We start from the raw sequence: 18473 nt of genomic DNA on the forward strand, positions 1-18473 counted from the left end.
CCACAGCCACACGGGGGCGTCCCCCTCACCACGGTCACACGGGGGCGTCCCCCCCTCACCACAGCCACACGGGGGCGTCCCCCCCCTCACCACAGCCACACGGGGGCGTCCCCCCCTCACCACAGCCACACGGGGGCGTCCCCCCCTCACCACAGCCACACGGGGGCGTCCCCCTCACCACAGCCACACGGGGGCGTCCCCCCCTCACCACAGCCACACGGGGGCGTCCCCCCCCTCACCACAGCCACACGGGGGCGTCCCCCCCCTCACCACAGCCACACGGGGGCGTCCCCCCCCTCACCACAGCCACACGGGGGCGTCCCCCTCACCACAGTCACACGGGGGCGTCCCCCTCACCACAGCCACACGGGGGCGTACCCCTCACCTTAATCATCTGCTTGCAGACCCTCATGAGCTGGTAGTCCAGTTCTGGATCCAGCATCTCTCCCTCCTGTAGTTTAAACACCCTCTGGTGACACTGCTGAGACAGCTGTTTCTTCCTCTCCTTTAAACACTCCATCATCTGAGCGTTACCGAACACCACGTTGGAGCAGAGCCGCCCGATGTCCGTCTTACACACGTCATACAACTCAGGTTCCAGACGAATATCCTCTGACTGCAGAGAGAGGAGAAAGGAGAGGAGAGAGAAAGGAGAGGAGAGGAGGAGAGAGAAAGGAGAGGAGAGAGAAAGGAGAGGAGAGAGAAAGGAGAGAGAAAGGAGAGGAGAGAGAAAGGAGAGGAGAGAGAAAGGAGAGGAGGAGGAGGAGAGGAGGAGAGAGAAAGAGGAGGAGAGAGAGAAAGGAGGATTGAGAAAGGAGAGGAGAGGAGGAGAGAGAAAGGAGAGGAGAGATAAAGGAGAGGAGGGGGAGGAGAGGAGAGGAGGAGGAGAGAGAAAGGAGAGGAGAGAGAAAGGAGAGGAGAGGAGGAGAGGAGGAGGAGAGAGAAAGGAGAGGAGAGGGGAGGAGGAGAGAGAAAGGAGAGGAGAGGAGGAGAGAGAAAGGAGAGGAGGAGAGAGAAAGGAGAGGAGGGAGGAGAGAAGAAAGAAAGGAGAGGAGGGAGGAGAAAGAAAGGACAGGAGAGGATGAGAGAGAGAGGAGAGGAGGAGGAGGAGAGAGAAAGGAGAGGAGGGAGGAGAGGAGTGACGAGAAAGAAAGGACAGGAGAGGTGGAGAGAGAGAGGAGGAGAGAGAGAGGAGAGGAGGAGAGAGAGAGGAGGAGAGAGAAAGGAGAGGAGGAGAGAGAAAGGAGAGGAGGAGAGAGAGAAAATACAGGAGAAAGGAGGGAGAAACATGTGAGAGAAGAGAAAAATGATATATACCAAATTTGTTTGATATGAATAGTTGACAATTAATAAATAGGACGGCATGTCTGTCCTATTAATGCTGTGTCTTAATGGTCTCCACTCGAGTTCCCATCAGCTAACCTGGCAGTATGGTCACCAGAGATGACTTGAGCTGACAAATGAGTTAAAGACTGCATTAAAAGACTGAGTTAAAGACTGCTCAACAGCTTGGTCAGGCCTAATAAGGCCTCAGGGGTTTAAGTGAAGCTGACCAGGGGTGTATCGAACCACCACAAGCAGGTAAACAAATAACAGACAGAGTTGTAACTCTCCCCATCTCCAGCTCCTCTACTCTGAGTTGTAACAGAGTTGTAACTCTCCCCATCTCCAGCTCCTCTACTCTGGGTTGTAACAGAGTTGTAACTCTCACCATCTCTAGCTCCTCTACTCTGGGTTGTATCTCTCCCCATCTCCAGCTCCTCTACTCTGAGTTGTAACTCTCACCATCTCCAGCTCCTCTACTCTGAGTTGTAACAGAGTTGTATCTCTCCCCATCTCCAGCTCCTCTACTCTGAGTTGTAACTCTCCCCATCTCCAGCTCCTCTACTCTGTTGTAACAGAGTTGTAACTCTCCCCATCTCCTCTACTCTGAGTTGTATCTCTCCCCATCTCCAGCTCCTCTACTCTGAGTTGTAACTCTCCCCATCTCCAGCTCCTCTACTCTGGGTTGTAACTCTCACCATCTCCAGCTCCTCTACTCTGAGTTGTAACAGAGTTGTAACTCTCTCCATCTCCAGGTCCTCTACTCTGAGTTGTAACAGAGTTGTAACTCTCCCCATCTCCAGCTCCTCTACTCTGAGTTGTAGCTCTCCCCATCTTCAGCTCCTCTACTCTGAGTTGTAACTCTCCCCATCTCCAGCTCCTCTACTCTGGGTTGTAACAGAGTTGTAACTCTCACCATCTCCAGGTCCTCTACTCTGAGTTGAATCTCTCCCCATCTCCAGCTCCTCTACTCTGAGTTGTAACAGAGTTGTAACTCTCACCATCTCCAGCTCCTCTACTCTGAGTTGTATCTCTCCCCATCTCCAGCTCCTCTACTCTGAGTTGTAAACAGAGTTGTAACTCTCACCATCTCCATCTCCTCTACTCTGGGTTGTAACAGAGTTGTAACTCTCACCATCTCCAGCTCCTCTACTCTGGGTTGTAACATAGTTGTAACACTCACCATCTCCAGCTCCTCTACTCTGAGTTGTAACAGAGTTGTAACTCTCACCATCTCCAGCTCCTCTACTCTGAGTTGTATCTCTCCCCATCTCCAGCTCCTCTACTCTGAGTTGTATCTCTCCCCATCTCCAGCTCCTCTACTCTGAGTTGTAACTCTCACCATCTCCAGGTCCTCTACTCTGAGTTGTAACAGAGTTGTAACTCTCCCCATCTCCAGGTCCTCTACTCTGAGTTGTAACAGAGTTGTAACTCTCACCATCTCCAGGTCCTCTACTCTGAGTTGTAACAGAGTTGTAACTCTCACCATCTCCAGGTCCTCTACTCTGAGTTGTAACAGAGTTGTATCTCTCCCCATCTCCAGGTCCTCTACTCTGAGTTGTAACAGAGTTGTAACTCTCACCATCTCCAGCTCCTCTCCTCTGAGTTGTAACTCTCACCATCTCCAGCTCCTCTACTCTGAGTTGTAAACAGAGTTGTAACTCTCCCCATCTCCAGGTCCTCTACTCTGAGTTGTAGCTCTCCCCATCTTCAGCTCCTCTACTCTGAGTTGTATCTCTCCCCATCTCCAGCTCCTCTACTCTGAGTTGTAACAGAGTTGTAACTCTCACCATCTCCAGGTCCTCTACTCTGAGTTGTAACTCTCACCATCTCCATCTCCTCTACTCTGAGTTGTAACAGAGTTGTAACTCTCACCATCTCCAGCTCCTCTACTCTGAGTTGTAACTCTCCCCATCTCCAGCTCCTCTACTCTGAGTTGTAACAGAGTTGTAACTCTCACCATCTCCAGCTCCTCTACTCTGAGTTGTAACTCTCACCATCTCCAGGTCCTCTACTCTGAGTTGTAACAGAGTTGTAACTCTCCCCATCTCCAGGTCCTCTACTCTGAGTTGAATCTCTCCCCATCTCCAGCTCCTCTACTCTGAGTTGTAGCTCTCCCCATCTTCAGCTCCTCTACTCTGAGTTGTATCTCTCCCCATCTCCAGCTCCTCTACTCTGAGTTGTAACTCTCCCCATCTCCAGCTCCTCTACTCTGGGTTGTAACAGAGTTGTAACTCTCACCATCTCCAGCTCCTCTACTCTGAGTTGTAACTCTCCCCATCTCCAGCTCCTCTACTCTGAGTTGTAACAGAGTTGTAACTCTCCCCATCTCCAGCTCCTCTACTCTGAGTTGTAAACAGAGTTGTAACTCTCACCATCTCCATCTCCTCTACTCTGAGTTGTAACACAGTTGTAACTCTCCCCATCTCCAGGTCCTCTACTCTGGTTTGTAACAGAGTTGTAACTCTCACCATCTCCAGGTCCTCTACTCTGGGTTGTAACAGAGTTGTAACACTCACCATCTCCAGCTCCTCTACTCTGAGTTGTAACAGAGTTGTAACTCTCACCATCTCCAGCTCCTCTACTCTGAGTTGTAAACAGAGTTGTAACTCTCCCAATCTCTAGTTCCTCTACTCTGAGTTGTATCTCTCCCCATCTCCAGCTCCTCTACTCTGAGTTGTAAACAGAGTTGTAACTCTCACCATCTCCATCTCCTCTACTCTGAGTTGTAACAGAGTTGTAACTCTCCCCATCTCCAGGTCCTCTACTCTGGGTTGTAACAGAGTTGTAACACTCACCATCTCCAGCTCCTCTACTCTGAGTTGTAACTCTCCATCTCCATCTCCTCTACTCTGAGTTGTAACAGAGTTGTAACTCTCCCCATCTCCAGCTCCTCTACTCTGAGTTGTAACAGAGTTGTAACTCTCACCATCTCCAGCTCCTCTACTCTGGGTTGTAACAGAGTTGTAACTCTCACCATCTCCAGCTCCTCTACTCTGAGTTGTAACTCTCACCATCTCCAGCTCCTCTACTCTGAGTTGTAACTCTCACCATCTCTAGGTCCTCTACTCTGAGTTGTAACAGAGTTGTAACTCTCACCATCTCCAGCTCCTCTACTCTGAGTTGTAACAGAGTTGTATCTCTCACCATCTCCAGCTCCTCTACTCTGAGTTGTAACTCTCACCATCTCCAGCTCCTCTACTCTGAGTTGTAACAGAGTTGTAACTCTCCCCATCTCCAGCTCCTCTACTCTGGGTTGTATCTCTCACCATCTCTAGCTCCTCTACTCTGAGTTGTATCTCTCACCATCTCCAGCTCCTCTACTCGGAGTTGTTTCCGACACTTGAGAGAGACACGCTGCTCCTTGACGTCCTGCAGAGTGTCATTCCTCACTGTAGTACTGAGACAGATCACTACATCCACCCTGTGGGACAGACAGAGACACAGAGAGACAGAGACAGAGACAGAGAGAGAGAGAGAGAGAGAGAGAGAGAGACACACACAGAGGGAGACAGAGAGAGACAGAGAGAGACAGAGAGAGACAGAAAGAGAGACAGAAAGAGAGACAGAAAGAGAGACAGAAAGAGAGAGAGATACAGAGAGATACAGAGAGATACAGAGAGAGACAGAGACATAGAGATACAGAGAGAGACAGAGACAGAGAGATACAGAGAGAGACAGAGATACAGAGAGATACAGAGAGATACAGAGAGAGACAGAGAGAGAGAGAGAGAGAGACAGAGACAGAGAGATACAGAGAGAGACAGAGACAGAGAGATACAGAGAGAGAGACAGAGAGAGACAGAGATACAGAGAGATACAGAGAGAGACAGAGATAGACAGAGAGAGACAGAGAGAGACAGAGAGAGACAGGGAGAGGGTTAATTATTAAGTGGAAGATCCAACCAATGAAAAGTAATAGGGCTAATGGAAATGACTCTGTAGCTGTCTGGCACACACACCTCTATTTAGGGAATAGGGAGCCATTGGGTCCTGGCCATTAATAGTGCACTATATAGGGAATAGGGAGCCATTGGGTCCTGGTAATTAGTAGTGCACTATATAGGGAATAGGGAGCCATTGGGTCCTGGTCATAAGTAGTGCACTATATAGGGAATAGGGAGCCATTGGGACGGGTTCTGACTCACTTCTTCTTGATGTTTGGGCAGAGCTTGAGCACGTCCTCTTTACACGCCATCTTGAATTTGTAGGAGAAACGAAAGTCCTTCATCTGGATCTGAGGAAGAGGAGGAGGAGATGGAGTCAGTCTGGGTTGATTATCTACACCGGCCGGTCGTCAAACACATCTACACATAAACCTGTACCTCACATCCTACCAGTTTACGTGGCCTCACATCCTACCCGTTTACATGGCCTCACATCCTACCAGTTTACATGGCCTCACATCCTACCCGTTTACATGGCCTCACATCCTACCAGTTTACGTGGCCACACATCCTACCAGTTTACGTGGCCTCACATCCTACCAGTTTACGTGGCCTCACATCCTACCAGTTTACATGGCCTCACATCCTACCAGTTTTCATGGCCTCACATCCTACCAGTTTGCATGGCCTCACATCCTACCAGTTTACATGGACTCACATCCTACCAGTTTACATGGCCTCACATCCTACCAGTTTACATGGACTCACATCCTACCAGTTTACATGGCCTCACATCCTACCAGTTTACATGGCCTCACATCCTATGGGAGGTGCCCAGCTATGCGAGGTGCCCTTACTCTGGGGTAAGGATGAGTGTGTGGTGTGTTTGAGATTATGTGGATCATTCAGAGAGATAGTGAGTTTGTGGTGTGTGTGAGATTATGTGGATTATTCAGAGAGATAGTGAGTGTGTGGGATTATGTGGATTATTCAGAGAGATAGTGAGTGTGTGGTGTGTGTGAGATTATGTGGATTATTCAGAGATAGTGAGTGTGTGGGATTATGTGGATTATTCAGAGAGACAGTGAGTGTGTGGTGTGTGTGAGATTATGTGGATTATTCAGAGAGATAGTGAGTGTGTGGTGTGTGAGATTATGTGGATTATTCAGAGAGATAGTGAGTGTGTGGGATTATGTGGATTATTCAGAGAGATAGTGAGTGTGTGGTGTGTGTGAGATTATGTGGATCATTCAGAGAGATAGTGAGTGGGTGGGATTATGTGGATCATTCAGAGAGATAGTGAGTGTGTGGTGTGTGTGAGATTATGTGGATTATTCAGAGAGATAGTGAGTGTGTGGTGTGTGAGATTATGTGGATTATTCAGAGAGATAGTGAGTGTGTGGGAGTATGTGGATTATTCAGAGAGATAGTGAGTGTGTGGTGTGTGTGAGATTATGTGGATTATTCAGAGAGATAGTGAGTGTGTGGTGTGTGAGATTATGTGGATTATTCAGAGAGATAGTGAGTGTGTGGGATTATGTGGATTATTCAGAGAGATAGTGAGTGTGTGGTGTGTGTGAGATTATGTGGATCATTCAGAGAGATAGTGAGTGGGTGGGATTATGTGGATCATTCAGAGAGATAGTGAGTGTGTGGTGTGTGTGAGATTATGTGGATTATTCAGAGAGATCGTGAGTGTGTGGGATTATGTGGATTATTCAGAGAGATAGTGTGTGTGTGGTGTGTGTGAGATTATGTGGATTATTCAGAGAGATAGTGAGTGTGTGGGATTATGTGGATTATTCAGAGAGATAGTGAGTGTGTGGTGTGTGTGAGATTATGTGGATCATTCAGAGAGATAGTGAGTGTGTGAGTCAGGGTGTTCAGTTCAGTCGGGGGGGGGGTCATAGTGAGGTCAACAGCTTCTTGGTCCGTGTTGTCATAGAGACAGCGACCCGCCAGCTGTGTGTACATGCGTACATGAGTCAGTGTGCGTGTTGTCATAGCGACAGTGACCCACCAGCTGGAAGTGTGTCACTCCCACGGTACACTTGCTGTTCATCTCCTTCTGGTGTTTGTTCTGAACCAGACACTCCATCACATCCCCTGTATCCACCTGGTTATCAGATACATCCTGGAGGGAGGAGAGAGAGAGGAGAGAGATGTGTTTGTTCTGAACCAGACACTCCATCACATCCCCTGTATCCACCTGGTTATCAGATACATCCTAGAGGGAGGAGAGAGAGAGGAGAGAGATGTGTTTGTTCTGAACCAGACACTCCATCACATCCCCTGTATCCACCTGGTTATCAGATACATCCTAGAGGGAGGAGAGAGAGAGGAGAGAGATGTGTTTGTTCTGAACCAGACACTCCATCACATCCCCTGTATCCACCTGGTTATCAGATACATCCTGGAGGGAGGAGAGAGAGAGGAGAGAGATGTGTTTGTTCTGAACCAGACACTCCATCACATCCCCTGTATCCACCTGGTTATCAGATACATCCTGGAGGGAGGAGAGAGGGAGGAGAGAGATGTGTTTGATCTGAACCAGACACTCCATCACATCCCCTGTATACACCTGGTTATCAGATACATCCTGGAGGGAGGAGAGAGAGAGGAGAGAGATGTGTTTGTTCTGAACCAGACACTCCATCACATCCCCTTGTTGGGATAACTTGTTTTTAGACTTGCCAAAAGAGGAGAAGCTGTTCTGAGGTCAGGCAGAGTGAGAGAGCTGAAGCTGTTTGTTGGAACTTACATGGCAGTGAGACTGGATGACAGGCTGACAGGCCCGGATCAGCAGAGCCTCAATATGAATGTCCTGTCACAGCAGAGAGACCATGTCAGCCAGAGACAGTAATATACAGAGACATCACACATACAGAATGGTTGGCACCCTTGATAAAGATGAGACTGAATGAAATAAATAACACAAATACGGAGCTGTACAGCGCATTGGGAACGTTTTCTGATGACTTGACTTTCTCCACAGTTTGTTACTTTACAGCCTTATTCTAAAATGGGTTCAAAAATATAAATACAGCCTCAATCTACACACAATACCCCATAATGATGTCATCATCAATCTACACACAATACCCCATAATGATGTCATCATCAATCTACACATAATACCCCATAATGATGTCATCATCAACCTACACACAATACCCCATAATGATGTCATCATCAATCTACACACAATACCCCATAATGATGTCATCATCAATCTACACACAATACCCCATAATGACAAAGCAAACAGGTTAAGACATTTTAGTAAATTTATTACAAATAAAAACAACTGAAGAATGACATTTCCATATGTATTCAGATCCTTTACTCAGTGCTTTGTTGAAGCACCTTTGGCAGCAATTATAGCCTCAAGTCTTATTGGGTATGTGTTAAGGGATTGTTTTTAATCAATAATGACTAATTATGTATACATTTCAATCAGGACTGACTAATCAGAATACTATTATGTTACTGTATAGATGTATGAATTTTCTTTTAATCCTAGTACTGAATATAATGTGTGTAAATAAAATCAAGAAGTAGAACAATGACTGTCTGTTCCTTGGTAGAAATGAATGAATTTATCGTCAGACTGGCTGGAATGCTTATCTACACAGGGAGACCTTGGCTCGGTCATAAATTATCTAAATTGGGAGAGACGATGTGGGAAGGCTTGAGAACTATACAGCCATTGTACTGGAGTGGAGATGAGACGGGGTAGTACGAAAACTAATGACGATCATTTTCAGTTTATAACCTGTGGTAAACTGTATCGTGTTCAGTACTCTCGAGAATAAACGCTGCTGATTGATTTTGAGACTGGTCTCTGTCCATTTTATGCAAATAGGAGTCTTACAAATTCTTAGGAATTGACAGAGTGTTTAATTTTAATTGGGTATTAAAACATGTAGGAATTTAATTCCTGTAACAGTATGACTCTACAAGCTTGGCACACCTGTATTTGGGAAGTTTCTCCCATTCTAACTCATACTAAATAATATAGTAATACTATAGTACAAATATAACTCATACTATATAATATAGTACTAATATAACTCATACTATATAAAATAGTAATAATATAGTGCTAATATAACTCATACTATATAATATAGTACTAATATAACTCATACTATATAAAATAGTAATAATATAGTACTAATATAACTCATACTATATAATATAGTACTAATATAACTCATACTATATAATATAGTACTAATATAGTGCTAATATAACATTGTAATAATATAACTCATTTATAATATAGTAACAATATAGTAATAATATAACTCATTTATAATATAGTAACAATATAGTAATAATATAACTCATTTATAATATAGTAATAATATAGTACTAATATAACTCATACTATATATAGTAATAATAGTAGTAATATAACTCATACTATATAATATAGTAATAATATAGTACTAATATAACTCATACTATATAATACAGTAATAATATAGTACTAATATAACTCATACTATATATAGTAATAATAGTAGTAATATAACTCATTTATAATATAGTAATAATATAGTACTAATATAACTCATACTATATATAGTAATAATAGTAGTAATATAACTCATACTATATAATATAGTAATAATATAGTACTAATATAACTCATACTATATATAGTAATAATAGTTGTAATATAACTCATACTATATAATATAGTAATAATATAGTACTAATATAACTCATACTATATAATATAGTAATAATATAGTACTAATATAACTCATACTATATAATATAGTAATAATATAGTACTAATATAACTCATACTATATAATATAGTACTAATATAACTCATACTATATAATATAGTACTAATATAACTCATACTATATATAGTAATAATAGTAGTAATATAACTCATACTATATAATATAGTAATAATATAGTACTAATATAACTCATACTATATAATATAGTACTAATATAACTCATACTATATATAGTAATAATAGTAGTAATATAACTCATACTATATAATATAGTAATAATATAGTACTAATATAACTCATACTATATATAGTAATAATAGTAGTAATATAACTCATACAATTTAATATAACTCATACTCTATAATATAGTACTAATATAATAATACTATATACTATAGCAGTAACATAACTCATACTATATAATAACTACTAATATAACTCATACTATATAATATAACTCATACTATATAATATAACTCATACTATATAACATAACTCATACTATATAACATAACTCATACTATATAACATAACTCATACTATATAACATAACTCATACTATATAACATAACTCATACTATATAACATAACTCATACTATATAATATAACTCATACTATATAATATAACTCATACTATATAACATAACTCATACTATATAATATAACTCATACTATATAATATAACTCATACTATATAACATAACTCATACTATATAATATAACTCATACTATATAATATAACTCATACTATATAATATAACTCATACTATATAATATAACTCATACTATATAATATAACTCATACTATATAATAACTACTAATATAACTCATACTATATAATATAACTCATACTATATAACATAACTCATACTATATAATATAACTCATACTATATAACATAACTCATACTATATAATATAACTCATACTATATAATATAACTCATACTATATAATATAACTCATACTATATAACATAACTCATACTATATAACATAACTCATACTATATAACATAACTCATACTATATAATATAACTCATACTATATGATATAGTACTAATATAACTCATACTATATAATATAACTCATACTATATAATATAGTACTAATATAACTCATAATAACTCATAGTAATAATATAGTTTAGTATTTGTATCATTTATTTAATCCAGTCTTTTTTGCTCATCTTTATCAGGGTAACTTTGGAGCCACAGTCCATCCAACATGAAGACAGACAGATAGTGTACCTCAGACTGCAGCTCTGTCAGGTTGCCCACCACCTCTCCACACCCTGACAGCAGGTCTTCCAGGTGGTCCTGCAGACACTCCAACTCCTAGAACACACACACCATCACAACGCCGTCACACACACCATCACAACGCCGTCACACACACCATCACAATGCCGTCACACACACCATCACAACGCGTCACACAACGCCGTCACGCGTCACACAACGCCGTCACGCGCCATCACACACACCATCACAATGCCGTCACACACACCATCACAACGGCGTCACACAACGCCGTCACGCGCCATCACAACGCCGTCACACACACCATCACAATGCCGTCACACACACCATCACAACGCCGTCACACACACCATCACAATGCCGTCACACACACCATCACAACGCCGTCACACACACCATCACAACGGCGTCACACACACCATCACAATGCCGTCACACACACCATCACAACGCGTCACACAACGCCGTCACGCGCCATCACAACGCTGTCACACACACCATCACAATGCCGTCACACACACCATCACAACGCCGTCACACAACGCCGTCACACACAGCCTTCATATATAACAAGCAAACACAGTCAGTATTTGAGAAGCCAAGGGCAGTAATACATTATTGTAATCCATAATGTGGAAGGCTTGGTATACCGTATACCAGGGGACTTGGAAACAGGCACGAGTCTGTTGTGGCGGTCATTGAGTCTGACATGCTGCTGTTCCTCCTCTGTTCTTCCCCCCTCTGCTCTGAGAACACATGCTGCTGTTCCTCCTCTGTTCTTTCCCCCTCTGCTCTGAGAACACATGCTGCTGTTCCTCCTCTGCTCTTCCCCCCTCTGCTCTGAGAACACATGCTGCTGTTCCTCCTCTGTTCTTTCCCCCTCTGCTCTGAGAACACATGCTGCTGTTCCTCCTCTGTTCTTTCCCCCTCTGCTCTGTGAACACATGCTGCTGTTCCTCCAGGGGTTCCAGGGGTTGATTTAGGACATTTAGTGCTGATTCTCCACCCTTTTTCAGTAGTCTAAATCTCATGGATTTAAAAGCATCTGATTGGTGTACGCATTGGCTGGAGGGTGTTTTCCACCATTCTTAACTCCATGTGAGAAAGTACAGATTTACACTTTGGGGGAATTGGGATGAAGCCAGTGTCGGTTTCTGTCAGGTAAATCTGTCCTCCTACCTGGTCGGTCATACAGTGAATCTGTCTGTCTGTCTGTCTGTCTGTCTGTCACCTACCTGTCTTGTTACTACACCACTACCTCAGGCCAGTCATACAGTGTCTGTCTGTCTGTCTGTCTGTGACCTACCTGTCTTGTTACTACACCACTACCTAAGGCCAGTCATACAGTGTGTGTGTGTGTGTGTGTGTCACCTACCTGTCCCGTGCCAGTCTTGTCACTACACCACTTCCCCAGGCTAGTCATACAGTGTGTGTGTGTGTGTGTGTGTGTGTGTGTCACCTACCTGTCCCGTGCCAGTCTTGTCACTACACCACTTCCCCAGGCCAGTCATACAGTGTGTGTGTGTGTGTGTGTGTCACCTACCTGTCCCGTGCCAGTCTTGTCACTACACCACTTCCCCAGGTCAGTCAAACAGCGCTTCTGGAGATCAGGGTCTAGTTTCACATCTAGCGCCCTCTGGTGGAGGATCCTCTGTACCTCTACCTTACAGTCACGAGACAGCTAAACAACACACACAGGGAACACACACACACACACACACAGGGAACACACACACACACACACACAGGGACCACACACACACACACACACACACACACACACACACACACACACACACACACACACACACACACAGGGAACACACACACACACACACACACACACACACACACAGGGAACACACACACACACACACACAGGGAACACACACACACACACACACAGGGAACACACACACACACACACACACACACACACACACACACATACACACACATACACACACACACACACACACACACACACACACACACACACACACACACATACACACACATACACACACACACACACACACACACACAGGGAACACACACACACACACACACACACACACACACACACACACACACACACACACACACAGGGAAACACACACACACACACACACACACACACACACACACACATACACACACACACACACACACACACACAGGGAACACACACACACACACACACACACACACACACACACACAGGGAACACACACACACACACACACAGGGAACACACACACACACACACACACAGGGAACACACACACACACACACACACACACACACACACACACACACACATACACACACACACACACACACACACACACACACACACACACACACACACACACACACATACCAGTGGAAGGTCATTTTTTATAACAGCACAGATATCAGATGGGATGATCATCTTGTCAGACAATATTGTAGCCATTTATGTCCATCAGATTCAGCACAGTCAGGAACGGGGCTTTAAAAACAATTACTGTCTTTACCAATCACCACCTACCACTGTCATTACCAACCACCATCACCACCTACCACTGTCATTACCACTCCCCACCACCACCTACCACTGTCATTACCAACCACCATCACCACCACTCATTACCAACCACCACCACCACCTACCACTGTCATTACCACTCCCCACCACCACCTACCACTGTCATTACCACTCCCCACCACCACCTACCACTGTCATTACCACTCCCCACCACCACCTACCACTGTCATTACCAACCACCATCACCACCTACCACTGTCATTACCAACCACCATCACCACCTACCACTGTCATTACCACTCCCCACCACCACCTACCACTGTCATAACCACTCCCCACCACCACCTACCACTGTCATTACCACTCCCCACCACCACCTACCACTGTCATAAATAACCACTCCCCACCACCACCTACCACTGTCATTACCAACCACCTACCAATGTCATTACCAACCACCTACCACTGTCATTACCACTCCCCACCACCACCTACCACTGTCATTACCAACCACCTACCAATGTCATTACCAACCACCTACCAATGTCATTACCAACCACCTACCACTGTCATTACCAACCGCCTACCACTGTCATAACCAATCACCACCACCACTTACCACTGTCATTACCAACCACCTACCAATGTCATTACCAACCACCTACCAATGTCATTACCAACCACCTACCACTGTCATTACCAACCACCTACCACTGTCATAACCAATCACCACCACCACTTACCACTGTCATTACCAACCACCTACCAATGTCATTACCAAACACCACCCTCATCTTCCTCACCACCATCTCCAACAACATGTGTTCTACCATAGTAGTAATGTGGAACCATGGGAACTAGTCCATCTTCGCTACTCCTGAATCTCTTACCCGTCGTCCCTGCTCCTCGGTGCGGTAGGCATGGCGATAGAGACACGAGAACACGGCCCCAGGTGGCATCAGCTCGCTGGTCTCATTCCAGCCGTGGGTGTGGCACAGCCGGGCAGCGTCACCCTGGCACTTCTTATACAGGATGGGGTCCAGTCTGGTAGAGGGAGGAGAGAGTTAGACAGTCTGACAGCCAGGGGGCAGTAGAGAGTTAGACAGTCTGACAGCCAGGGGGCAGTAGAGAGTTATACAGTCTGACCGCCAGGGGGCAGTAGAGAGTTAGACAGTGTGGCACTTCTACAGGATGGGGTCCAGTCTGGTAGAGGGAGGAGAGAGTTAGACAGTCTGACAGCCAGGGGGCAGTAGAGAGTTAGACAGTCTGACAGCCAGGGGGCAGTAGAGAGTTAGACAGTGTGGCACTTCTTATACAGGATGGGGTCCAGTCTGGTAGAGGGAGGAGAGAGTTAGACAGTCTGACAGCCAGGGGGCAGTAGAGAGTTAGACAGTGTCAGACCGACAGACAAGGGGGCAGTAGAGAGTTAGTGTGGCGGGGCAGTAGAGAGTTAGACAGTGGCAGACAGGGGACAGTAGAGAGTTTGACAGTGTGAGCTCCAGTAGTGTGAGCTCCAGTAGTCTGCATTCACAGTCAGGGGTTAGGGGTCAGAGGTCATGGTTGACCTACTTCCAGTCTCTAGAGATGAAGTACTGCAGCTCCAGTAGTCTGCGTTCACAGTCAGGGGTTAGGGGTCAGAGGTCATGGTTGACTTACTTCCAGTCTCTAGAGATGAAGTACTGCAGCTCCAGTAGTCTGCTTTCACAGTCAGGGGTTAAGGGTCAGGGGTCAGAGGTCATGGTTGACTTACTTCCAGTCTCTAGAGATGAAGTACTGCAGCTCCAGTAGTCTGCGTTCACAGTCAGGGGTTAAGGGTCAGGGGTCAGAGGTCATGGTTGACTTACTTCCAGTCTCTAGAGATGAAGTACTGCAGCTCCAGTAGTCTGTGTTCACAGTCAGGGGTTAGGGGTCAGAGGTCATGGTTGACTTACTTCCAGTCTCTAGAGATGAAGTACTGTAGCTCCAGTAGTCTGCGTTCACAGTCCTCCACCATCTTCTCTGTATACAGGTGCTCCATCAGGCAAGACAGGATCCTACACACACACACACAATATGGCAATGACTTTATCAACCAATCAAAAACCCATCCCCGACGCCGTGCCCAGCCTGAACATATTACTGACACCGTGCTGAACATATTACTGACACCGTGCTGAACATATTACTGACACCGTGCCCAGCCTGAACATATTACTGACACCGTGCTGAACATATTACTGACACCGTGCCCAGCCTGAACATATTACTGACACCGTGCTGAACATATTACTGACACCGTGCTGAACATATTACTGACACCGTGCCCAGCCTGAACATATTACTGACACCGTGCCAAACATATTACTGACACCGTGCCCAGCCTGAACATATTACTGACACCGTGTCCAGCCTGAACATATTACTGACACCGTGCCGAACATATTACTGATACCGTGCCCAGCCTGAACATATTACTGACACCGTGCTGAACATATTACTGACACCGTGCCGAACATATTACTGACACCGTGCCGAACATATTACTGACACCGTGCCCAGCCTGAACATATTACTGACACCGTGCTGAACATATTACTGACACCGTGCCCAGCCTGAACATATTACTGACACCGTGCCCAGCCTGAACATATTACTGACACCGTGCCGAACATATTACTGACACCGTGCTGAACATATTACTGACACCATGCTGAACATATTACTGACACCGTGCTGAACATATTACTGACACCGTGCTGAACATATTACTGACACCGTGCTGAACATATTACTGACACCGTGCCCTGCCTGAACATATTACTGACACCGTGCTGAACATATTACTGACACCGTGCTCAGCCTGAACATATTACTGACACCGTGCTCAGCCTGAACATATTACTGACACCGTGCTGAACATATTACTGACACTGTGCCGAACATATTACTGACACCGTGCTGAACATATTACTGACACCGTGCTGAACATATTACTGACACCGTGCCGAACATATTACTGACACCGTGCTGAACATATTACTGACACCGTGCTGAACATATTACTGACGCCGTGCCCAGCCTGAACATATTACTGACACCGTGCTGAACATATTACTGACACCGTGCCGAACATATTACTGACACCGTGCCGAACATATTACTGACACCGTGCTGAACATATTACTGACACCGTGCCGAACATATTACTGACACCGTGCCGAACATATTACTGACACCGTGCTGAACATATTACTGACACCGTGCTGAACATATTACTGACACCGTGCCGAACATATTACTGACACCGTGCCGAACATATTACTGACACCGTGCCCAGCCTGAACATATTACTGACACCGTGCTGAACATATTACTGACACCGTGCTGAACATATTACTGACACCATGCTGAACATATTACTGACACCGTGCCGAACATATTACTGACACCGTGCCCAGCCTGAACATATTACTGACACCGTGCTGAACATATTACTGACACCGTGCCCAGCCTGAACATATTACTGACACCGTGCCGAACATATTACTGACACCGTGCCCAGCCTGAACATATTACTGACACCGTGCCGAACATATTACTGACACCGTGCTGAACATATTACTGACACCGTGCCCAGCCTGAACATATTACTGACACCGTGCTGAACATATTACTGACACCGTGCTGAACATATTACTGACACCGTGCTGAACATATTACTGACACCGTGCCGAACACCTGCCAACCTGCCAGTGGCCTGTTGTTCAAGACAAAGACAACAGTGATATTCCTGACAGGTAACAAACCCCTTTATTCTGAACTGACTGACACAGCAGGAAAGACACAGCTGGAGGTGCCGCCAACCATCACAGGTAGAAAAGACGTGTGCATTTACTCAGCGTCTGTGTCTGCGTGCATCTGAGATCACAGTACTCACAAACGTGTGTGTGCATGCGATTGTTCTTCTGTGTGTGTGTGTGTGTGTGTGTGTGATGGTACTCACATGGGGTCCCCGCTGCGGATGTGTTTGCAGGCCGTCTGGATAACAGACTCACAGGCTTCGTTCAGGGCCCGGTCTATCCTGTAGTCTGATCCAGGATCAGCTGACTGGATCAAGGTCTGGAGCTGAGGGACGATACTACTAGATTTACAATAACATCGCTACTAGATTTACAATAACATCACTACTAGAATTACAATAACATCACTACTAGAATTACAATAACATCACTACTAGATTTACAATAACATCACTACTAGATTTACAATAACATCACTACTAGATTTACAATAACACCACTACCAGATTTACAATAACATCACTACTAGATTTACAATAACACCACTACTAGATTTACAATAACACCACTACTAGATTTACAACAACACCACTACCAGATTTACAACAACACCACTACTAGATTTACAACAACACCACTACCAGATTTACAACAACACCACTACCAGATTTACAACAACACCACTACCAGATTTACAATAACAATACTAGTTTATTTGCAATAAAACACTACTTTATTTACAATAACAATAGTACTAGATTTACAATAACACCACTAATTTATTTACAATAAAACACTACTTTATTTACAATAAAAATAATACTAGATTTACAATAACAATACTACTAGATTTCTACTGTAAGGGCTGCGGCAGTGTATGAAAACACATACAGCCCCATCAGCCTCATCTCCAGTGTATGAAAACACAT

At 44.6% G+C, this 18473-nt stretch overlaps 1 protein-coding gene across 1 annotated transcript in view; it reads right to left on the bottom strand.

Moving 5' to 3' along the window:
- LOC139395876 (Golgi apparatus protein 1-like) overlaps positions 1 to 17885 on the bottom strand; it is a gene marked incomplete at its 5' end in the record, with an annotated part of 37081 nt that extends 19196 nt beyond the window's left edge. The window contains 10 exons of the mRNA XM_071143189.1: positions 386 to 616; positions 4630 to 4747; positions 5472 to 5560; positions 7231 to 7344; positions 7972 to 8034; positions 11223 to 11309; positions 12778 to 12915; positions 14656 to 14809; positions 15697 to 15798; positions 17748 to 17885. Of these exons, the coding sequence (XP_070999290.1) occupies positions 386 to 616; positions 4630 to 4747; positions 5472 to 5560; positions 7231 to 7344; positions 7972 to 8034; positions 11223 to 11309; positions 12778 to 12915; positions 14656 to 14809; positions 15697 to 15798; positions 17748 to 17885 (1234 nt within the window). The remainder of the gene's footprint in view (positions 1 to 385; positions 617 to 4629; positions 4748 to 5471; positions 5561 to 7230; positions 7345 to 7971; positions 8035 to 11222; positions 11310 to 12777; positions 12916 to 14655; positions 14810 to 15696; positions 15799 to 17747) is intronic.
- Between the last annotated feature and the right edge of the window lie 588 nt (positions 17886 to 18473).

This window comes from Oncorhynchus clarkii, unplaced genomic scaffold, assembly GCF_045791955.1.
Source record: "Oncorhynchus clarkii lewisi isolate Uvic-CL-2024 unplaced genomic scaffold, UVic_Ocla_1.0 unplaced_contig_4934_pilon_pilon, whole genome shotgun sequence".
NCBI lineage: Eukaryota > Metazoa > Chordata > Actinopteri > Salmoniformes > Salmonidae > Oncorhynchus > Oncorhynchus clarkii.